The 25,343-nt window shown below is 35.9% G+C and overlaps 1 protein-coding gene across 4 annotated transcripts in view; it reads left to right on the top strand.

Moving 5' to 3' along the window:
• Positions 1 to 25,343, top strand: part of NEK1 (NIMA related kinase 1) — a 186,319-nt gene that overhangs the window by 155,736 nt on the left and 5,240 nt on the right. For all 4 annotated transcript variants that reach the window (XM_069097133.1, XM_069097141.1, XM_069097148.1 and 1 more), the window contains 5 exons: positions 1,892 to 2,133; positions 4,919 to 5,070; positions 7,137 to 7,375; positions 8,690 to 8,823; positions 9,338 to 9,470. In XM_069097133.1, coding sequence (XP_068953234.1) covers positions 1,892 to 2,133; positions 4,919 to 5,070; positions 7,137 to 7,375; positions 8,690 to 8,823; positions 9,338 to 9,470 — 900 coding nt within the window. The remainder of the gene's footprint in view (positions 1 to 1,891; positions 2,134 to 4,918; positions 5,071 to 7,136; positions 7,376 to 8,689; positions 8,824 to 9,337; positions 9,471 to 25,343) is intronic.

Below are 25,343 nucleotides of genomic sequence, written 5' to 3' on the forward strand. Positions count from 1 at the left end.
CCTTCCCTTCCCTTCCCTTGTCTTCCCTTGTCTTCCCTTGTCTTCCCTTGTCTTCCCTTGTCTTCTCTTGTCTTCTCTTCCCTTCTCCCTTACTATTACTGTAACACCATCCTTCCTGCCCCTCAGGCTTACAGCCTAGTGTCATCCTCAACTGTTCACCATCTCTTACTTCTCTCATCCCCCATATCCAATATATTGCCAAGACTTGTTGATTTCACCTTTGCATCATCTCTCAAATACATCCCCTTTTCTCCTCTGACACAGCCACTGTTGTGGTGAAGGCTGTCATCTCATGCCTAGATTATTGCAAAAGCCTACTGGTGAGTCTGCCTGCCTCATTTCTCTCCCCACTCCAGTCCATCTTCCTTTCTGCCACTAGAGTGATTTTCCTAAAACACAGGTTCAATCATGTCACCGTTCCTACTCAGAAACAAATACAAAATCCTTTGCTTGACATTCAAAGCCCTTCATAACCTAGCCCCTTCCTACTTTTCCAGTCTTCTTACACCTTACTCCCCAAAACATACTCTTCAATTCAGTGACACTGGCCTTCTGACTGTTCCAGAAACAAAACATTCCACCTCTAGACTCCAGACATTTTCTCTAGCTATTCCTCGTATCTGGAAACACTCTCCCTCCATTGCTCCAACTACTGACCTCTCTGACTTCTTTTAAGTCCCAACAGAAATCTCACCTACAGGGAGCTTTTTCCTACCTCTTTTAATTCCAGTGCCTTCCCTCTATTAATTATTTTCTATTTATCCTGTATGTAGCATGCTTTGTATATATTTGTTTACATGTTGTCTCCCCAGTATTTAATTAGAAAACAAAATACTTTTTGTTTTCTTGGTAAAGTTTTTACTTAAATGAAATGATTATGTCCATGTTTGCTAATATTGTTAACATTATCACTTTATTTAATTTATTTTTTTTTACAAAAACTGTCTTTATTTTGACATATGAATAAGTGTTGACTCCTCAGGATGAGGATGCCTTGGCATCTTTTCCAACTCATTCATCAGCTTGTTGCACTGTGCCTTTCTCAGAAACATAGATGCCCTCCAAAAATATTCTGATATCCATGTATTTGTCTGTGGTGGCCTGTTGGATCAGGGCAGCTGAGTTTGAGACAAGTTCAATATCATTTCCTTCAAGAATTAGCTCATTGTTTTGGGCTTGAGAAACAACACAAGCAGCACCTGGTCTCATGTACACTCTTATGATATGTTTTTCTTTTTTTTAATTTTATTTATTTATTTTTTTTAAAGCAATCGGGGTTAAGTAACTTGCTCAAGGTTACACGGCCAGGTGTTATGATATGTTTTTCACCAAAGAAATGTCTGATTTCAACAAGTGAGCTATTCTCTTGTATAACAACATTGATGGGGAAGTGAGCATACACAGACCTCATCTTGTAATGAAAAATCAGGCTAACACCTTTGATCATGTTTTGTACATAACTACAGATTGTGTGCACGGTTGCAAGTTCTTTTCAATTTCTCCCCCATTTGTCCACCGGGAGCCTTTTTTTCTTCTTTTTAAGGAGACTGAGCTTAACATTGATATGGTGGAAATCCCTATGGAGGATTCCTCTGGGCCACTTCACAATAACTGTCTGGCCCTCAAGAGAGATGGCAGCATTTTCTGGGATCTCAATGATCTGGTTGCTTAGAATTGTCTGCATTCTGGTAGCCAGTGGGCCAAAGAGCTTCACATTATCATTTTGAAAGATTATTTGAACTTATCTCTTTATTGAGCACTAGGAATAGTAATAGAGTAGGATACGTGATTTGGGTAGGAGTTGAGCTAGATTACTTCAGAAATCCCTTCCAACCCAAAGATTTCAGGATATTACATTACCTTGTAGTCTGATTTTTCCTTTATGCTACAGACCCTGGTATGGAAGATTCTGTGCAACCTGAACCTGATCTGAAGAAGTCTCTGCAGCCTGAACCATTTTTTCACAAAGTTGATCCTTTTGAAGCCTTAAAAAAAGCTGCCCTCATTCCATCAAGTCGTCTCACACAGCAACAATCTTTCCGTGCCCATTCAGATTCACCAGTAAAAAGTAAAGGCAAGAATTCATTGCTAATTGGACTTTCTACAGGTCTATTTGATGCAAATAATCCAAAGGCAAGTATGCTAGTTAAATTATAAAATACTGCATTATTATTATTATTACATTTTTGTTAATAAATGTTTCCTTGAAAACCTTTTTGTTTAATCCCTTAAATAAAATACATGAATACCCTCTTCCACCCAAAATATTGAAAAGGATTGCTTTTTTACATAAACCCATCAGTGGGAACCTGAAAAAAGAGACCATTTTCCTATTGGCTTTCTTTTTTCAGAATTCTTTCCTATTGGGTTCACATTTCTTTTAAGACTCACACTTGTTTAGAGCCTTTCCCTTACATCACCTTTTCCTTCATTGCCAGTTACCCTTTTCTATCCCTGTATAAGACTAAGCTTACATGCATATAATATAAAAGGTTCACAACAAACTAAACAAAACAAATATAAAAGTTCTGTAGAAGATTTGACTTAGAGTCAATAAGAAATGAGTTCAAATGTGGTTGCAGAAAACTTACAAACTTACTGTGTGACCCTGGACAAGTCACTTAAGCTCTATCTGCCTCAGTTTTCTCATCTGTTAAATAGCAATAATAAAGGGGTGGCTAGGTAGTGCAGTGAATAGAGCACTGGCCCTGGAGTCGAGGACCTGAGTTCAAATCCAGCCTCAGACACTTAACACTTACTAGCCATGTGACCTTGGCAAGTCACTTAACCCCAATTGCCCCTCCAAAAAGCAAAAAATAATAAATAAATAAATAAATAAATAAATAGTAATAATAAGAACATCTACCTTGCAGGATTATAAGGATGAGATAATATATCAGTAGCACTTTGTAAACTTCAAAGCACTATATAAATACTATTACTACTACTAATAACTTTTTTTTTAAAGCAATCGGGGTTAAGTAACTTGCTCAAGGTTACATGGCCAGTTATTTCTGGATGTGGTGCTAAGTATCTGAGCCTGGATTTGATCCCCAGGTCATCCTGACACTGGAGCCGGTGCTCTTACTCGCTGAGCCACCTGGCTGCCCCTAAGCAAGTGGGGTTAAGTAACTTGCTCAAGGTTACACAGCCAGGTGTTTCTGGGTGGGTGCTAAGTGTCTGAGCCTGGATTCAATCCCCAGGTCATCCCGACACTGGAGCCGGTGCTCTTACTCGCTGTGCTACCTGGCTGCCCTTATAATAATAATATCTTAAGAGCAGCTTTCTGATAACATTTTCTAAACTTTCAGGTATGTTTCCTCTACAATTCTTAGTACATAATGCTTAATAAATACTTGTTGATTGATTGTCACTAGAGAATTATTTTAATTTTCATTACCTATATCAGTTACATTATATTTTAACTATACTTACAGTACATTACTTGTGGTTGCACATTTTTAAAGAAATTGTTAAATATAATACTTCCCCATTTATTCAGTTATCAGACTTTCAGCATCCTCAGTAATCCATTTCTATCATTCTTTACATGTGCACTAGAATATCATTATCTGCTGACCTTAAGGATAATCTTCCAACTTTCTCAGTGAATTTAACACTAAGCTTATGGTCTGTCTTTGTACTCCATTCTCTTCCATTTTGTATGGGACTTTAGTTTAATACTCCTCTTGATGCAATTGGGGTGAAGTAACTTGCTCAAGGTTACACAGCCAGTTATTATTGGGTGTGGTGCTAAGTATCTGAACCCGGATTCGATCCCAGGTCTCCCCACTCTGGGGCCGGCACTCTTACTGCGCCACCTGGCCGCCCCATGGAGTATTTTCTTAAACAATTGTATTAATTCCTAAAATATTCTGAACATCAGCTTTTTATCAGATGTATTTAATGAAAATGTTTCCCCCAGTCTGTTTCTGGAGATACTGATTTTTACTGTATAAAATTCTTTATCTTAATATATTCAAAACTTTCCATTTCTTCTTATGGAATTTTTTATAGGGATCATATTTACAAACAACAAAACTAAAATAAGTGGATCTATGTTACAAAGAAACAATTTAGCAAAGACATAAAATTTTATAATTTATTTCTAGGACATGATATAAGAACAAACTTTTTGACTAAGGACTTCATATTATTGCTTAAGTTCTTTGGGTTAATGAAAAGGCCAAGCTCTAATTGAAGAAATATCAATTACTGAACCTTGTGTCTGGTCTTCTTTCTTCTCTGTGTTTTTGTAGACACTTGGGGAAGTCTATTCTGTCTGTGATACTCTCCAGTCATATTTTGCATATTGCCTAACTGTAAGGATATATAATACTTAGACCCTAGATTTCTTAATATGTAGCCTGTGGCCCACCTGAATATTTTAATAAAAAGGGGGGGGGAGACTTGAGAGGGAAAAGGGGACTAATTGGTAGAAAAGGTGTTGAAATAATAAGCCAGTAGGAACCTGAAACTTCTTGCTATTCAGTAAACAATATTTGGCTCAGCTTCCAGCTTCTTGGCAAAATGGTAATGCACAATGTGTGAGGAGTCATTGGAAAATCACAGCAATGTTTTTGAAAAGTAAATAAGACTGGGGGAGGCTTGGTAGTGCAGTGAATAGAGGACCATCCCTGGAGTCAGGAGGACCTGAGTTCAAATCCAGCCTCAGACATAAAAGACTAGCCATGTGACCTTGGGCAAGTCACTTAACCCCAAATGCCCTACCTTCCCCCTGCAAAAAAAAAAAAAAAAAGCAAAAGTAAATAAGACTTAAGGTATATTATTTTCATGAAACTGCTGGAATTTGAAGCTGAGCCACTAAGAATTGATGAGTGTGTGTGTGTGTATTAGCCCTTTTTTCCCATTTTTGATTTTCCTATTCTTGCTAATAAAAATCTTTTTTATTTTTTAGATGTTGAGAACATGCTCACTTCCAGATCTCTCTAAACTGTTCAGAACATTGATTGATGTTCCTGCTGTGGTAGATGTATGTCAAGACAATCTTGAAATAGAAGACACTGAAGATGAACCCATTAAAGAAGCACCTTCTGATTGTGAAGAGATGTAAGCATAAAGCTATTAATGAATATCATACATTATGTAATGACTTCATTGATCTGAAAGATTACTTCAGTCTCTAGATTTATCCTGATAAATCAATGTTCTGGTCAACTTCCGATGTATATTTTTATTATTTTATCTTAGTCTTTAATGAACTATAAGCTTAATATAAACTAGCACTGTCATATGGCATCCAAGAATATTAAGCAGTCTTAGACTATAGTCGAATAGTAAGTGTCCAAGAATAGGGAAATGGTGTAGGTTCTTCTGTTCCACTCTGATCAGACCACATGTGTAATACAATGTTAAATTAGGATGCCATGTTTTGTTTAACACTAGAAAGACTGGAATTTAGGAAGACTTCAAAGGACCAACCTACATTAAGTAATAAAGCACATTTTTTCTTATCCATGAAGCAAGGAAAATAGAAATATTATAATTATAACAAAATTTTTGCATCAATATGCACACCTGGCCTTTCTAGTGGAGCACTTCCAGAAGAACGTGATCAAAATGGGGGATTTCCTCAATTTCATGTCATAAAGAGCTATTGAAGCAACTGGAGGTGATTACCCTGAAGAAGAAAAGACTAGAGGAACACAGGGTATAATAAATTAAAGTATTTAAATGTTTTTCACGGAGAAAAGGAATTAATTTGTTCTAGTACAATAGAAGCTTCATGAAGGCAGAGACCATCTTTTGTTTTGTTTTTATATCTCCAGAGCCTTCCTTGTCCTTAATAATCACTTAAAAACGAATGCTTGTTGAACTAGATTAGGTTATTTTCCCTGTAGAGCAAAATTAGAAGCCATGGGTTGAAGTGCTGCAGAGGTAGAAATTTAGGCTTGACATAAGTAAAAACTTTATAATTGAAGATATCCTTAAGTGGTGTGGACTAGCAAGAGATGGATGACCGCTTGTCCATTATGTTGTCTGGGGGGGTTACTTGATTAGATACACATTGAAGTAGATAGCCACAGAGGTCCCTTCTAACTCTGTGATTCTAATTTCATTTCATTTGCCTCACTGTTTTTCATACCTTCTTCTCATGTTTTTTAAATACTTCTCATTTTCATTAAAGCCTTTCAGTGCTCTCTGCTTTTGAACTGTGGGAAAATTTAGAAATTTTTATTTTTCTTCCAGATATATTCTTAGCTTAAGATCATTGGGAAAATGTACCTTTACATTTTTTGGAGATTAACACTTAAATGATGGTTCAATTACTATTTTCATAGTTTGTATTGGGAATGTTCAGGAATGTTCATATTAATAAAATATTAGCTAATAGTATTCTACTCTGTTTTATTAAATAGTTATAGTATTATTGATATTGCAGATCTATAAAAAAATTCTTATGGTTATTAATTCTGTACTTTTAGTTTATGTTAAACTATAGTTTTAGAACCCTTACATAAAACTTTTTATCTGAATGACAATATTAGGATTATTAAAAAATATTTTATTTCTTTATACTTTCTAGTTGATAACAAAACTTCACATTCAAGTTTTCTTTGTTTATGAAAGATATTTCTTATTATTTATAACAATGATGCCGTATTTTGAAAACGGTTACTGTCGCCATATGGAAAAATTTCCCTTTAGTATTTCTTTCAATTTGCTTTTATTCCCTAAATATTCCACGTAATCATTTATTTACTGAATTTGCAAAATCATCTAAAATATTACTATGTTACAAATTAGGACAAATGATAAGGCAAAGCTGCTTTTATATTAAGTCTGATAAAATATTGTAAATAGATATTTTAAAACAAGTAGTTGTTAAACTAGTATTTATAGTAATGTGATTTTATTAAGCAAATAAACTTCATTTTAAAGAGATTAATTTATATTATTATAATAATACATAGAATTATATTTTGCACTTGTTTTAAATTTCAAATCTTTTAAAAATTTGACAGTATTATACATTTTATATAAACTTTATCAAACACACTATATTACCATCTAAGAACTCTGCCCACAAGTGAATGTGGATTTAGAACATGTCATGAAGTTTAAAGAAATGTGATCATGATGTTCATTTTGATGTTTTGGTTCTTAAATTTCAGGATATTTGGGGAGGCAGACCCAGATTTACAGGAACTTCAGGCCTCTATGGAAAGGTTGCTTCGAGAACCTAGTGAAGAATATAGTGAACCAAGTGAACCACCAAATGAAGAATCTAGTGAAGAAGAAGAAGCTGTCTTAAAGGCCGTTAATGAGGGACATGTAACAAATGGCACAGAGCTTACTGAAGAGGATGACAACATAAGCAGTGAAAGTGCTCTTAATGAAGAGTGGCATTCAGGTGAAAACAAAGCAATGTGATTGTTAGGCTCCTTTGGAGTAGCAACTTAAAACAAATGATTTCTAAGGAAAGTCTATTTTAGGAGAACGGGCATTTCCAAATCTAAAAATAATTGGAGCATTAGGAAAGTATGGGGGCTTCCCTCTTTTGGACAATTATCTGAAACTAATCAAGCTTGCTCCCAATTGTTGCTTGGCTTCCCTATCTAGATAGTGTTTTCTAGCTCTTCACCAGCAGAGCTCAATGCTGTGAACCAGGTTTAAAATAATTTGACTCTTGTTCACCATTTTTAATACTGATAGTATCAAGCGGTGGATAGGTGGCGCAGTAAATAGAGCACCGGCCCTGGAGTCAGGAGGACTTGAGTTCAAATCCGGCATCAGACACTTAACACAAAAAACTAGCCTTGTGACCTTGGGCAAGTCACTTAACCCCAAATTGCCCTTCAAAAAAAAAGCAAAAAAAAAAAAACCTTATAGTATCATCTTAATTTCTTTTTAAGATCAAATTTTTGGGAGGGGTAGATTTGTCTTTATTCATGCCTTTCTCAATTTACTTTAAGGATGCACTAGTCTAATTTCTAGTAACTATTCAGTCACTATATATGCATTACTAAATTTTTAGTTTTGCCTTTTTAAGTAGCATTTTGTCTTTTTCTAGTGTTTTCAAGCTTTCTTTAGTGTACTTTGAGTAATAGAAAAATAATGAATTCATATAGTATTTTCCCTACTGCTTTCCTGAAATTTTAATGTGAAGATTTTTTATATTTGGCTTCTCTTTCATCTTTCTTTTTCACTTGAGGGCTCATTTTTTTCTGCCTAGTAAAGTAAGATGATGAGAAATAAATTTCATAGGTATTTAGAGTTGCTACATTGGATAGACATAAAGCTCTACTTTTTCAGCTTTTATTAATTTAGTCAACATCTTTATATAGGTCAACATTTTAATCTAATTCTGTTTTTCAGTTTTTAAAAAACTCTTCCTAAAGTAGATTTAGAACCAGAAGGAACACTAGACAATACCTGTCCCTTCAGAAAGTTAAAGCCCCTCACTTGATAGACTTGCCAAGGTCATCCAAGTAATGAACAGCAGAGGTGAGATTTGAACCCAAATCTTCTTACTTCAAATGCAGTGCATTTGCCACTCTACCATGCCACATTATTGTTAATGGTATTAAATTAGTAATGACTACAGCTTTTTGATAGTGAAAATAGTCGTGTGCCATTGCTTATTATTTGTGGAAGAATTATGTTACGATAAAAATCATTTCATTGTTTTGATCACTAAGTAATTGCCTTTTTTCCCCTTTGTTAGATTACAGTGATGGTGATATTGCCAGTGAATGTGGGGAATGTGATAGTGTCTTTAACCACTTAGAGGAACTGAGACTTGATCTGGAGCAGGAAATAGGCTTTGATAAATTCATTGAAGTTTATGATAAAATAAAGGTTGGTAGAATGCAGATTAAATTTACACTTGCTGACAGTCCCAAAAGACTCATGATGAAAAATGCTCTCTGCCTTCAGAGAAAGAGCTGATAGCATCTGAATACAGACCAAAGCATACTATTTTTCTTTCTTTTTTCCCTTCTTTTTTGTTTTATTCAAGTGTTCTTGGCTAATGACTAATATAGAAATGTTTAACATAATTGTACTATGTTTAAGCTGTATCAGATTGCTTACTATCTCAGAATGGGGAAGAAACAGGAGGAAGGGATGGAATTTGGAATTCAAAACATAAAAATATGTTAAAAGTCATTTTTACACATAATTGGAAGGGAAATAAAATACTAAAAATTTTAAAAAGATTACATTTGTTTTTGAAATGTACTCTTTATATATGAAACATATCTTTCTAAGTCATTGCGTTAACAAGCACAGAAAATATTCCTAACATTAATCAGATTAGAAAAAGGTAATACTTAAGTGTTCATTAAAATTTTGGAATTGTCATTTTGTATAGGCAATACATGAAGATGAAGATGAGAAAATTGAAATTTGTTCAACAATAGTTCAGAATATTCTGGGAAATGAACATAAGCACCTCTATCCTAAGATCCTTCATCTAGTCATGGCAGATGGAGCCTATCAGGAAGGTAACAATTCTTTCAAAAATGCTTTTATTGTATTTAATTGGAAAGGTAATTAAGATTCCAAAATAAAATACGAAAGTTTGATATCTTTGGCCAGCTATAAAACTATTTAAATTAATTCAATCTGTTTTAATAAAATTTATATTTACTATTTCAAGGATCTATGATTTTCTCAATGTGAGTATTCCTTTCACTGATAGATATAACAACTTTTCTGTACTGTGAAAGATAATATTCATTGTTCCTGTGGGAGAGAAATTCATCACTCTTTGGACACCTGGAGAAATGTTTAGGAATTTCACTGAGCTTGTTCTTAGACAATGACCTATCACCAGGGCTTCACTTTTGAAACCTTTTCTGCTTAGTAGGAAACCTATCAGAACATTGGTTGGAGAAAAAAATAGATATGAAAAATCAAGAAGTCTGATACAAAGAAAAAAATTATAGGTTAACAAAACGAAAGTAGTATTTTTATGAATAGTAGTCAAATGACGTAGATTGAGGGTTGGGAAAAGAAAAAAAGGAGAGATGAAAAAAATAGTTGATTTCTACATAACAGATATATAAACAAAGAACTTGTAGAAAGAAGATGGGGAATTGGAAAGATTGACAATCCCAAAGTGATTGTCCCATCTCAGATAAGGGAAATTTTTGCAGATTTTCACTTCAGTGGGCTGAGATGTGGGAACTATATTTAGTGGGAATATTATGGTTTTATTAGGATTAATACTAGTCAAATAAGATTGTGTTCCTTTCTGATAAAATTAATAATTTGATGAAGTATGGTTTTAAAAAATTGAAATTCTTAGCTTTTCAACATATAGAGTAATTAAGAAGAAAATAGATTTGATTACATGAAATTAAAGGGCTTTTATGGAACAAACAATATATTCAGAATTAAAAGGAAATAAGCCGATGGGGAAAATCTTTACCATAAATTTTTCTGTTAAAAGATTGATATTCAAAACCTCTAAGGAATTAACAAGAATAATATCTATTCTCCAATTTTAAAAAGTTGTAAAAGGATATGAATGGGTAGTTCCTGAAAAAAAAAAAACACAAGACTCACATGGAAAATTATACAGTACAGTAATGAAACTGGAAAAACAGGTATACTGTTGTTGGAGGAACTGACCTTTAGGTCAGTCATTTGGGAAAACAATTTGACATTATACCACAAGAGCTACAGAACTATTTGCACCTTTAAACCTAATACCACTCCTAGGACTACAAAGCAAAAAATGATAATAGTGACACTAAACAAAACAAAAAGAATCAAGGTTGCTGAAACAGACCTCACACACGAACTCATGTACACCCAACACTATAAATACGCCTGTTATTTAGGTTGCAGTATGGAGTCAACAGGGAGCTCAGAAACTTGACCTTCAATATAGAATGTGACTAACCTTTCTCATTCCCAACTCCATAATATTGATGTCATTAAAGTATGAGGTTGGGGAGGAACACCAGAACCTGACATACAGAACAGCCCTCTCTCCCATGTATCCTTACTGTGCTGAATCCCCATCAGCCACTGACACTACAGAGAGCAGTCTTAACTCTTCTGGGCTGTCCACTTGACTATCTCTCTTCACAGCCTCTCTGTATCTCTTATACTCATATTTATTCCTCTTAAACCATGTCCACTCATAGACTCAGGCACTTCTAGCTCCCGACATGTGCCAGCTGACTCATTCTCTCTCTTATAGGGATAACAAATGAGTCACTGTTACCACGGGTATTCTCCATATTACTTAACTACAATTAAGCTAGTTCCTCCCACCACACCTTTAACACCAATATTGAAGGTATATAACAATGCTTCTTCATTAGAGCATAATTTGCATCTGTGTGCCTCTGCAGCTCTGAGACTATTCCCCCTTTGGAATTTTCAGCTACTTTATTTATAATAGCGAAAAATGAAAACAACCTTTATCCACAAATTGGCAATGAACAAGTTCTGGTATATGAATTTAATGAGATATTATTGCAGCCTAAGATGACACAGCAGAGAAAATAGGTTAGTATTTATGTAAAATATTTCATAGATACAAAACATTTACTATCTTGATTACTGTAAGAGCAATAAAATCCAGAAAAGTAAAACAAAACATTTAGGAGATATAGAAATAAGTAGGATCATTTGTTACTGTATTATGAATATATATGTTCCAAAAAGATTTTTCTAAACTATACATAATAAGTTTATAGTTCCATATATGTATTTTTAATTGTGTACTCAAATGTGTTTACTAATGTTAGCTTATTATTTCCTCAAGTCTCCCATGTCACTCTTTCCCCCATCCTTTCAAATGGAAGACCTTGCCTCATATTTCACCAAAAAATTTTAAATTTTTCATTGAGTGCCCTCTATTCTTTTTTCCTTTGCCCTCTCACATCATTCATATGTGAGATCACCATTTTTTCCTTCACCACTGATTCACCTAAGGAGGTGACCCCTTTCTTTGCCAAGACAAAACCATCTATGTTCACCCTTGATCCCATTCAATCCTATCTTCTCCAGTATATTGCCCCTTCTGTCATCCTCATTCTCACTAACCTTCGATCTCTCCCTATCTTCTAGTTGCTTCCCTGATGGCTACAAACATACCCATGTCTCCCTGTCCTTTAAAAAAACCAAAACCTTAATCCATCCATCCCTGCTGGCTATTGTCTAATACCTCTCTTCTCTCTGGTTGCTAAACTTGAGAGTACTGCCACTTTTATAATAAAAATGACAACTACCTAAATTAATTTACTTATTCAGTGCCATACCAAACAACCAAAAAATATTTTATAGATCTAAAAACAAATATAGTAAAATTCATCTGGAAGAACAAATGGTCCAGAATATCAAGGGAATTAATGAAAAGAAATGTAAGGGAAGGTGGCCTAGCCATACCAGATCTAAAGCTCTATTATAAAGCAGCAGTCATCAAAACTACTTGGTTTTGGTGCTGGTTAAGAAGTAGAGTGGTAGATCAGTTAGGTATGCAAGACACAATAGTCAATGACTATAGTAGTCTATTATTTGATAAATGCAAAGACTCCAGCTTCTGGGATAAGAACTCACTATTTAACAAAAACTGCTGGGAAAACTGGAAAAGAGTATGGCAGAAACTAGGCATAGACCAGCATCTTATACTCTATACCAAAATAAAGTCAAAATGGATGCATGATATATATATAAGGCTGAGACTAGAAGCAAACTAGGAGAGCAAGGAATATTTTACCTGTCAGATTAAGGAGAAGGGAAGAATTTATGATCAAACAAGAGATAGAGAACATTATGAAATACAAAATAAATAATTTTGATTATGTTAAATTGAAAAGTTTTTGCACAAACAAAACCAATGCAACCAAGATTAGAAGGGAAGCAGAAAGCTGGGAAACGATTTTTACAGGTAATGTCTCAGATAAAGGCTTCATTTCTCAAATATATAGAGAACTGAGTCAAATTTATAAGAATACAAGTCATTCCCCAATTGGTAAATGGTCAAAGGATATGAACAAGCAGTTTTCAGATGAAAAAATTGTCTATAGTCATTTGAAAATATGTTCTATATCACTGTTGATTAGAGAAACAACTAGGGTACCACATTACGCCTATCAGATTGACTAACATGACAAAACAGGAAAATGATAAATATTGTAGAAGATGTGGGAAAATTGGAACACCAATACATTGTTGGTGGAGTTGTGAACTGATCCAGTCATTCTGGAGAGCAATTTGGAACTATGCCCAAAGGACTTTAAAATTGTGCATACCTTTTGACCCAGTAATACCACTTCTAGGTCAAAGAGATCTACAAAGAGATAATAAAAATGGGAAAAGGACTCACATCTACAAAAATATTTATAGCAGCTCTTTTTGTGGTGGCCAAGAATTGGAAATTGAGGGACTGGCTGAACAAGTTGTGGTATATGAATATAATGGAATACTGTTATTCCTTAAGAAATGATGAGCATGGGGCGGCCAAGTAGCACTGCGAGTAAGAGCACCGGCCCCAGAGTCGGGATGACCTGGGATCAAAAGCAGGCTCAGATACTTGGCACCACACCCAGAAATAACTGGCCGTGTAACCTTGAGCAAGTTACTTAACCCCAATTTCTTTAAAAAAAAAAAAAAGAAAAGAAATGATGAGCAGACAGACTTCAGAGAAACCTATAAAGACTTACATGAACTGATGCTGACTGACGGGAACAGAACCAGGAGAACATTGTACATAGTAATAGCCACATTGTGTGATGACTAATTTTGATAGACTTGGCTCTTCCCAGCAATGCAAGTATCAAAAACAGCTCCAAAAGACTCATGATGGAATATGCTATCCACATCCAGAAAAAGAACCACAGAGTCTGAATACAGATTGAAACATACTATTTGCTCTCTCTTCTTTTTGTTTGTTTCTTCTTTCTTGTGGTTCCTCCCGTTGGTTCTAATTCTTCTTTAAAACATGACTAATATGAAAATATGTTTAATATGAATATACATGTAGAGCCTATACCTATATTGCATACCATCTTGGGGACTGGGAGGGGAGGGAGGAGGAGAAAATTTTGAACTGAAAATCTCATGGAAGTGAATGTTGAAAACTAAAAATTAATTAATTTTCAAAAAATTTTTAAAATGGGGCAGCTAAATGGTGCAGTGAATAGAGCACTGGCCCTGGACTCAGGAGGACCTGAGTTCAAATCCAGCCTCAGACACTTAACACAAGAACTATCCGTGTGACCTTGGCCAAGCCACTTAACCCCAATTGCCCTCCAAAAAAAAAAAAGGCAAAAAATTTTAAAAATACTTCTACTTTATCTCTAATTTCTCTCTTCTATACCATCTACAATCTGATTTGTAACCACAATCATTCAACTAAAACTGCTCTTACCCAAGTTACCAATGATCTCTTACTTGCCAGATCATCCCATTTCATGACTCAGCTCTCTTCTGATTCTCCTTCAGTCCATCTAATTACTCCTCTGTCGTATTTGCTGGCTCTTCCTGCAAGTTATGCCCATGTGGAAGTATACACTAGAGTCTGTTCTGGGCCCTCTTCTTCCTCCAGTCCTATGGGCAGCACATTGACTTAGAATACCACAAATTAACATTATCTGTGTCATATTATATTTTTATTTTATTAAACATTTCCTAATTACATTTTAATTTGGTTCAGTAGTGAGTTTTGCTCTGATCTATACTCTCACTTAGTTATCAGTTTAATTTTCATCTCTGTGTTATCAGTTTAATTTTCATCTCTATGCAGATGATTCTCAGTTCTATTTATCTAAGTCTAGCCTCTGTCTTGACTTCCAGTCTTGCTTTATCAACTGTTGCACTCTTGAATTGAATATACTGTAGACCTTCCAAACTCAAATCATGTCCAAAACAACTCATCTTACTCATCTCCAAACCCCCTCCTCTTCTGAACTTCCCCTCTTACTGTTTAGAATGCTTTCATCCTCCCACTTGCCCGGGCTCCCAAACTCACTTTCATCTTTGATTCCTCATTTGCACTCACCCCCATATCCATATATGCCAAGTGTTGCCCTTCCTGTTTTTGCAACATCTGCCATATAAATCCTCTTCTCTCTACTCATAGAGCCACCAACCTGGTACAGGTTCTCAAAACCTCCTGGACTGTTAAGAGTAGCCTTCTCTCTTCTTCCCAGTTTATTCCCCAATAAGCTACCAAAGTGATTTTCTTAAAACACAGATTTACCCATATCACCCTCTCCCTATTCTACCACCATTCAGTATACTCCATTGGCTTTTACCTCTAGAGTTATAGTTAAAATTCTCTGACTTTTAAAGCCTTTCACAGTATGAGCTTTCCTACCTTTGTTATACTTTACTTTCCCCTGAGTCTTCAACTGTTTAAAGATACTGGCCTTCTTTCTAGTTGAAAACAACACTTTCTTCCAACTCTGTATCTTTTCACATGCTACACGTTGTCTTCTCCATTAGAATGTGAGGTCCTCAGGGACCTTGTTTTTGCCATTCTTTGCCCAGTACTTAGCATAGTGCCTGGCTTATTGTAGTTGCTTAAATGTTTTTTGACTGACTGAATATTACTATCAAATTGATGTTAAATAATTTGCTAATTTTTTTCAAAAAGTTCTAAACTAAAACACTGTTTTTTGCATTTATAATGAAGTGCTTCATGTATTCCAGTTCATAGATGATGACATAATAATTTCAACAAACTTTGGAGCACTATTAACCTCCTTGTGTGAAATAATGATTATTAAATAGAAATCAACCTAACCAACTCCAAAAACAGAGTGGATAAAAATCACATATTGTGCAAATTATGACATGAGCAGATGGTCTTTAACTTTCGGGGAAGTAAGATGCAAAAGTCAAAGACACAAATGTTAATATGTTGAACCTATGGAAAATAGGAAATTAGGGTTCCACAACCACCAAAAACTGTAAACTTTTGCCAGAGATTGCTAAAAATATGCTTTTCTGCATACAATTCTTAGTAACAAAACATCACTTCTGATAATATGCACTTTTCCTAAAATAACCCATAAAATGTGATACACAAAATTGGTAACATCTGTTGTACATAGACATGAATGCACATGGTTACCAATGCAAAAGTGAAAATGAAATTACTAAATAAAATCATTCAGATGCTTCAAGTCAAGAAAGTCAAGGACACACACAGATGTTAAAGACTGACTATAAGCCACTTAATTAGTTGATCATTATATGTCTCTTGAACAAATAATTCAGATAAATAATGAGCTGGGCCTAGAGTGGAAGAGGCAGAGGTCAGACTGGAATTCATTTAAGATATTGTGCCATGGTTTCAGTGATTCCAAATTGCTTGCCAATACAAAAACATCACATTTTAACACCTATATTCTTCTGGTAGTATAAAATATCTGCCAATACTAAAACAAAAGAGGTTAAGAACTAAGATGGTAGGTACCATGAGGGATGATGAAAAGATGCATGGTGGGTATATGCAGGCTATTCTGTTACCAATAAAATAGGAATATAAGATGAAGTATAAGAGAGAGTCTCCGAGGTACTCATGTGACCAAAAAGAAAGTGCACAAGTCATATGTAGTAAGGAATTAAAGACAGCAAATCAGCAATTTGAATAGTATATTAGTGGATTCTGAAAAATGGCAGGAATGCCTCAACACTTTAGATGAATCCTCTTATAGACTTTTGGAAGAAGATTTACAGGATGAGAAGGAAGAAAGAAGTTTTCTATATTGGTGGAAGGAGTTATTCCCACAAATCATAGCTTTCTCAGAGTATCAAAGAAATGCTGAAAACAGCTTTTGCTCTTACATGACAAGGAATCATCCTTGTCATAAGATGTAGCAGCAAGCACCCTAGCATACCCAGGGTGGCTGCCAGTATAGGAGCTTAGATCTGCTTTTCTAAAGGCAAACAACTCAAAATGGGTTAACAATCTTGTTTTAATCAAGCATATGTCATTTACCTAGTTCAGGGGGAAAAAGTCAGAACCCTGAACTTCAGAGAATACAAACAAGTTACAAGCAGACAGAGAAACATCAGCAGACAGGCTTCCAACTGTCTGACCATTACATCCATACCTTGTTATTTACCAGAAAGGGAAGCACCAATCTCTGGGTTTTCAAAGCTGGGGGGGCTCAACAGCTGCCCAGAGTCTCATCTGATCAAATTACATAACTCTTCTCAAAGTGAGCCCCAAAACAAAACCTCACATCAGGGTATATATAGCCTTCTCCTGGCTTAGAGAATGTCACAACCCTCCTGACCCATTACCCAATCACAAAGCACCAAGGTATGGGCATTCCTGAAAAACAAGCCTTCTGCCACAGGCTCCATGTGACCACATTCAGCCTATTGGGGGTAGAGTATATTTTCAAATCAAGGAAGGTTCCCAGAGTCACTTAAGCCTATCAAAGGGCAGGGAAGATCTTAAATTCCCATTCCCATAACATAAGACAAGCTAAACTAGCTAAGGAGGTACAAGAGGGATTCTGGATTAGTAGATTCCTCCTAGGCATATCCTCTGTACATTCAATAAAGAATATTGGAATTGAATTTAGGAGGTCTAGTTTCAATCTCTAGCCCTAGTGTCACCTAACGTCTTGTATAACCTTTGACAAGTCTCTTAATTTTCTGTCTCTGAAAAAAAAATTAAAATTGATGATCTCTAAGATCTCCTACACTAGTAAGAACTCCCAAAATAATACCAATTACTTGTCCACAACAAGCATGCAATCTTTTATTTGGGGAGATGGGACGTGTCAGGGTATTATATACATATAAGGCAACTAGAAAAAAAAACACAAATGCTAATAATCTCATAATTAATGAGAGCAATAAGATTCAGAAAAAATGTTGTGTTAGGAGAAGAATTTGGCAGTAAGAATGGTACACCATCTGAATAGAGCACTATTAGTGAATTTATGGATGAACCTGTTGTATTGGGGAGGCTATCTGGAATGAAAGGTTCACCTTGAGGGGCAGTGGAATATGTGATTTAATTGGTAAAGTGGAAGCAAATTATAAAAGGCCTTGAGTTCTACATTGAAGTTTAGTCTTGATTAACAGAGACATTTGGAAATATCCTGATAAAAGTAGTATTTTCTAGGGAGAAACGTATAGGATGGCTAGAAAATCAGATCAGCACTTGAGCAACTTGGACTTATGCTAGCTTTGGTCATGTGAGAGGTTCTTTTCAGGGGATCTATTTAAGCCCTGGATTTTATACTACCATTTTTTTTTCCTGCATTTTGGAGGGGGGAGGGCAGGGCAGTTGGGGTTAAGTGACTTGCCCAAGGTCACACAGCTAGTAAGTGTTGTGTCTGAGGCTGGATTTGAACTCAGGTCCTCCTGACTCCAGGGCTGATGCTCTACTCATTGTGCCACCTAGCCACCCATATACTACCATTTAAATGTGGACCTCTAACGTGAAACAAAAGAAGGTCATTTGATGGAAAAACAGATTTGTGATTCTGTGCCCTACAGTTTATTTTGTTCATAGGGCAGAACACAATATTTCCTTCAGTTGGTTTACAAGGAGTAAAACAAAGTCTATCAGTTGCATTCATTAGGTATCCATAAACTATAGTTTCTGGTGAATTTATGGGAAAAATGTTCATTTTATCTCTATTCCATTTCCCACCTCTTAATAAATAACTGTTAAATAAAAGTACCACTCCCACAGCTACTCTTTTGGGTTTTTTTTACCCCTGTTCCTGTGCCAAACAATCACTGCCCATTTAGGAGAAAACTATCCCTATCTCCATCCTCGCATTCTCTCTCTTCCCTCCTAAATGGAACCTCACCCAGCCCTGCCCACCTGGAATCTACTTTACACAGTGAACAACCTCTCTTTCTTCTGGACATCTTTCTCTTACACTCATTTCTATTAGCTCTTATTGAGACCTGAATCTCTTCTGAAAGTGCTAGATCTCTGGCTGTCCAGTACTAGCTGTATCTTTTTTTTTCTCCAACTGTCCCCCTGACGTGTTGGTCTTAGAGGGTTGGTGGAGTACTGTTTGCTGCACTGGCACTACCAGATTCTACCTCCTTGGAAGCCTTTCCTCTTTTGAAATCTATTCAGAAAAAATTTCCCCCCAGTCAAAATTACAGTGAATGTTATACATCAATCCCCAGGTCATTCTCCTTTATTTCTTTCCTTTGTGGGTTTTTTTTTTAATGATACTCATTTTTTAAATTCTAAACTTAAACACAAGAAAAGATCATTTTCACATAAACAGAATTAAGAAAGAGGATTCTGTTTGAAACAGAATGTTTCATACCACTTGCTTTTATTTTAAATTATATAATAAATTCCATATGTTATTTTGAAAGCTTTTCTTGTCTGTGCTTTTTATGAACTTTCATCTATTTTCTCCTATGCATTTGGTTTTTTTTTTTGTGCCACCTAGCTGCCCCTTTGCTTCTTGTTCTTGCTATTTGCTTGACCACAATCAAATCTCTAGGCCTTAGTTTCCCCAACTATAACGGAAGAGACTGAACAATTTGGTACAGAGGCCTCTGCCCCAGTACCGCAACAATTTCATGATGGGTAGACTTGCTTTTTAAATTTTTTTTTGTGTTATATTTGTCATGAAGGAAAAATGAAGAAGAGCTAAGTTAATCTTACCCCCTCATTCCAATGGGCTCTAACCCATCAGCTCAGTCATGCGTACCATGCTCCATTCATACAGCACCTGTCCTGAGGTAGAGGAAGAAGCACCAGGGTGGGAAGGAAGAAAACAAGAATTTATTAAGTAACTATTATGTTCCAGGCACTGTGCTAAGAACCTTACAAATATTATCCCATTTGAGCCTCACAACAACCCTAGGAGGCAGGTACTATTATTATATCCATTTTACAGTTGAGAAAACTGAGGCAAATAGAGGTTAAGTGACTTGTCTAGGGTCACACAGCTAGTAAGTATCTGAGGCCAGATTTGGGAATTCATAGTAGGGTACATGTACAGTTATATGTGTGTTGAGGGTGAAGGGAGGGGGTAAGTCCTTGCCCTGCTACTAACTCTTCATCTAATGAGTCTGTTTTTTGTTTGTTTTTGCCTTTTGGAGGGCATTTGGGGTTAAGTAACTTGCCCAAGGTTACACGGCTAGTTGTTTGTGTGTGTGTGTGTGTGTGTGTGTGTGTGTGTGTGTGTGTGTGTTGTGTCTGAGGCCAGAACCGAACTCAGGTCCTCCTGACTCCAGGGCCTGCACTTTACTCACTGAGCCACCTAGCACCCCTAATGAGCTTGTTTTCTTCTCTGACCTTCAGTGTCCCTGTCTGTAAAATAAAGGGATAGGCCTGGACAATCTTGAAGGACTGCCCCAGCCCTGGTGTCCCTGGCTTCCATGATTCTATGGGTAGTGTTGGTAGAGCTTTTCTTTTTATTTCCTTTTTTTTTTCATTTTCCAAATGTTTTATTAACTTCTGATTTACATCATTCATTTCCACCAGATTTTGAGTTACAAATTTTCTCCCCATTTTTACCCTACCCACCACCCCAAAATAGCAGTCCCACAGGATATCCCCTCCTTCAATCTGCTCTCTCCCATGTCTTCTCCCATACCCGCTTCAACTTTTCCAGGAGGGCATGCCCCAGTGCCCTGTATATCTTATTTCCCAATTACATGTAAAATAGTATTATTAATAGTGTGTGTGTGTATACATATATATATATTTTTTTTAACATTTGATTTTAAAACTTTGAATTCCAGATTCATTCCCTTCCTCCCTTGTCACCCACCCTTACTGGGACGATAAGCAGTTCAGTATAAGTTGTACATGTGTAGCTAATGCAAAACATTAACATGGTAGATATATTGTAAAAGACTGACTATATATCCCGTACCTTTTCAAAAGTGGGTGCTTCCAACTTCCCTCCCTTCCATCATCCCCCCTCTCATCCCTTTCCCCCCTACTCTGTGGTAGGGTGAGATGCCCTATTTAGTGTGTATTTCATTCCCTCTCCAAGCCTAATTCAATGAGAATAAGGTTGACCCATTCCCTTTTGCCTTCCTGTTCTTCCCCTCCACTGTAACCATTTTCCCTTGCCTCTTCTATATAATTTATCCCATTCTGTCTCTCCCCATCTCCTCTCATTATATTCCTCTCTCACCCCTTAATTTCACCTTTTAAGTATCATACCTTCCTATTAAATTGGTCCTGTGCCAATATGTATCTCCTATGCATTTGTAAAAAATTTTTACAGTGACCTTCTTTTTGGGGAAAATAGTATTGTTAACTTCCCTCTACTTCACCATCCACCACACTCCCAACTAAAAAACCAAAAGAAAGAAGGGGAAAAAAGCTTGTTAAGAAATGAACATCCTGAAGCAAAATTAATCCACCCAGTGGTCTAAAAATGCATGTCTCTTTCTGCACCTTAATCAGTTATCTCTCTGTCAAGGTGTGGGAAATAAGTATCATCAGTCCTCTGGAGACATAGTTGGTCATTGCATTGATCAGAGTTCATTAAGTCTTTTGAAGTTGTTTTTCTTTGCAGTATTTCAGTGCTTGTATAAATTACTTTTCTGGTTCTGCTCACTTCATTCTGTATCCATTTTGTAAGTTTTTCCAGATTTCTCTGAAATCATCTCTTTCTTACTCTTAAAACATGGTAATATTCCATTACATTCATCTTCAGTGATTTGTTCAGCCATTTCCCCAATTAATGGGCAAAAGTTTTTTACCATTACAAAGAGAACATAACATCTTTCCATCTTTGATTAGTTGTATCACTGTCAAAAGAATATTTACAAGTTTAGAAATTTTGGGGGTATATTTCTAAGTTGCTTTAAATAATGATTTACCAATTCACGGCTCTACCCAGAGTGTATCATTGTGCCTATTTTCCCACAGCCCCGCCAACATTTGCCATTTTCCTTTTTTGTCTACTTAGCTGATCTACTTGGAGTGGCTTTGCATTCCCTATTAGTGATTTAGAGTACTTTTTTTCCATATGGTTATAGATAGTGTGGTTTTCTTTCCTTGAGAACTATTTGCTCATATCTTTTGACCATTTGTTAGTTGAGGAATGGCTCTTATTGTAAGTTTGAACCAATTCCTTACTTACCTTGAAAATGAGTAATTTTTGTCAAATAGTGAGTTATTAACAATGATACCTGGGATGTCTTTGGGTTTAATGAACACTTGGTTACTAGGTTTGTTTGCTTTGTTGTGCACCTAATCTGTAGCATAGATCAACCACTCTTTTTTTAACCAGTACCAAATTGTTTTGGTGATTATGGCTTTGAAATATGCTACTGTGCCAGACCCTCTTCCTTCCCAGTGTTTCCATTATTACCCTTGAGATTCTTGACCTTCTGTTCCTCCAGATAAGAATTGTTTTTTTTCTAACTGCAAAACAATCCTTTATCAGATTAATATGACACTGAATAAATAAATTAATTTAAGTAGTATAATTTTTATTATATTTTATATCCTTGCAACCTTATTGAATTGTTTCAATTAATTTTAGTTCTCTTCAGTTTTCTAAATGTACCATCATATCATCTGCAAAAAGCTATAATTTTGTCTCTTAAGCCCTCAGCTTCTTTTTCTTGTTTTGCTATATAGTTGGACATTTCTAGAACTATATCTAATAGTAGTTTGGACAATGGACAGTATTTATCCTTATATTAGTGGAAGGGATGCTAGTTTATCATTATTGCAAAAATTCTATGCCTTGATTTTAGATATATATAATTTGATATGTTACTAAAAGTTCCATTTATTCCAGTGTTGGCAATTTATTCCTGTTAATTTAGTGGGGTTTTGTTTTCAGTTTTGTGAATTTCATTTTTATTTTTAGGATTTCTATTTGAGTTTTTAGTTGGTGTTTTAAAATTTGTTGGGTATCTTGTTGTTGCAGTATCTCTAAAGTACATCTATAGTTTTAGACATTCGGACCAAAAGATTCCCTTAATCCTAGGGTAGTTATCCCCTTGAGGGCCCAGGCTGCAAAGATGCATTTGGTGAGAAAGTAGACCCAGAGGAAATATTTCATTCACTTTTTATTGATTTTATATTTACTTACCTATTTATATGTTGTTTTGTCCCAGCAGAACAAAATTTCCTTGAGGACAGGGACTGTTTCATTTGTCTTTTTATTCTTTTTTCCGTTTTTTGGAGGGCATTTGAAGTTAAGTGACACACAAAGTCACACAGCTAGTGAGTGTCTGAGGCCAGTGAAGTCTTGAACTCAGGTCCTCCTGATTCCAGGGCCGGTGCTCTATTCACTGTGCCACCTAGCCACCCCTCTTTATCACTTCTGAGGTGATAACTGTGATAACTATACTTTCTTCAATATCTTAATATAACTATTAGCTTATCAGTTTGTTCATTCCCTCTAAAAGGGCTGACCCCAGCCTATCCACACCTTCTTATTTAGTTTAATTCTTGTCCATGCATTTCCATAGATCCTCTGTGAAGGAACAATCCATATCACAAGAACCCATTCTCAAAGGCCATCCACATGCTAGCCATCACTCTCAGGTGTCCCAAGTGTCATGGTTCTTCAGTTTTCATCAATGAGAATAAAATCCTATTCCAGCTATTTCCTTTCTTCCTTCCCTCCCACAACTGCCTCTCAAGGACTACTACATGAAAAGTGTTGTATTAGGCTGGTTCTTTGCTTTGATACATTTTTTTGCTTTTTGTAGGTTTTTTTTTAAAGATACAGCCAAATTGATGTTGTAATCACATGTAATGTCATCTTCTTTATCCTTTTTTAAAATTTGCTCTTTGATTTGTACTTTCATTTTAACCAGTCTATGTAACTTCTTTCCTTAAATGACTCCCACATCTGTAACCAGACACTTCTTGTCTACTAGAAATGAAATTTATTATATTCTACATTTTTGTTCAGTGTTTTCTGTGTCTAATACCTTCTGACTTACTCAGAATGTATTTGTGATATAAAATCATGAGTCCACTGAAATGGTACTGAGCCTCTGGCATCTTTTGTCTCTTAAATTTGAGTCATATTGTTTGCTGTCCTTTTCCATGTCCATCTATGCATTTCAGGCATATGTTGGCTTGTTTCAGAAAATCACAGCATCTTCCACATTCCAAGGGACCTCACAAGACACCTTGTCTAGTTTGTGCTTCTAAAGGCTTGAGTTTCTTAGCCAAAACTTCATAATTCTTGATAATCTCAATGAGGTCTTTTTTCATTCACCTGATTTGTTTTTTTTTAATAGATCTCAGAGGCATTCTCACTGAGAAAGCCCTGTCATATTCAATGTGCAATTCTATCTACAAACCAGCAACATCTAGAGAACCCTACCATTTGTATAGACTTTGTGTAGGACATAATCTGCCACCCAGGGAAACATCTGTAAGTAAATACCTCTGCACAGTGTAACTGACAAGTTGTCATCCAATTTCTGCTTGAAGACCTCCAGGGAGGAGGAATCCCCTACCAACCCATTCCACTTGAAGCTATTTCCAATCGCAAGGAAGTTTTTCCTCATATCAATCTTAAACATGAAACTTCTGTGCCTTTTTCCTAGTTTTGCCCTCTGGGGCCAAGCAGAACAAATCTGTACCTTCTTCCAACTATATTAGCATTCTAATATTTAAAGACAACTATCAAGATGTACTCTGAATCTTCTTTATACTAATCTTTTCTGATTTCTTGGCATGATCCTTATACAGCTTAATCTCAAGGCCTTTCACCATTCATGATACATTCCTGTTGATGCTCTCCAGCTTATCAGTACCCTTCCTATAATGTGGTGCCTATAACTGAAAATGATCATCTAATTGTGACCTGACCCAGTACAAACTGTCACTTCCCTTGTCTTGGACCCTATACTTTTGTCAGTATATCCTGAGTTTAGTTCCCACGTCACACATTTGATGCCAAACAAATGTTATCAAGAATATGTTTTCCAAAGGTCTTATACTTTTTTTTTTAAAGCAATTGGGGTTAAGTAACTTGCTCAAGGTTACACGGCCAGTTATTTCTGGGTGTGGTGCTAAGTATCAGAGCCCGGACTCTATCCCAAGTCATTCCAACTCTGGGGCCGGTGCTCTTAACTCACTAAGCCACCTGGCTGCCCCAAGGTCTTATACTTCTAATCAGAAATATTTTAAACCTAAAAAAAAAAAACGGGAAAAGGAGAATTCATAGTCTGTGTGTACATGTATGTCTGGAACAGAGGCGTGATGTAGTAGTGATGAGAAATTTCAGTTATCTAGGCATCTTCTGAAATCTTTCTTTCTACAAAAAGCAGAGCAGTTAAAAATTTCTTGACTTTCCTTAGTGATAATTTCATACTTCAGGAGGTGGAAAAGCCAGTCTTATTCACACTAATAGGGAGAAACTGGTTGTTAAGATGGGAACAATGGGAACTTTGGGGAGAATTATCAC

Source organism: Petaurus breviceps, unplaced genomic scaffold, assembly GCF_028583685.1.
Source record: "Petaurus breviceps papuanus isolate PSGF00001 unplaced genomic scaffold, PetGlider_PUasm1.0 126, whole genome shotgun sequence".
In the NCBI taxonomy this organism is placed as follows: Eukaryota; Metazoa; Chordata; class Mammalia; order Diprotodontia; family Petauridae; genus Petaurus; species Petaurus breviceps.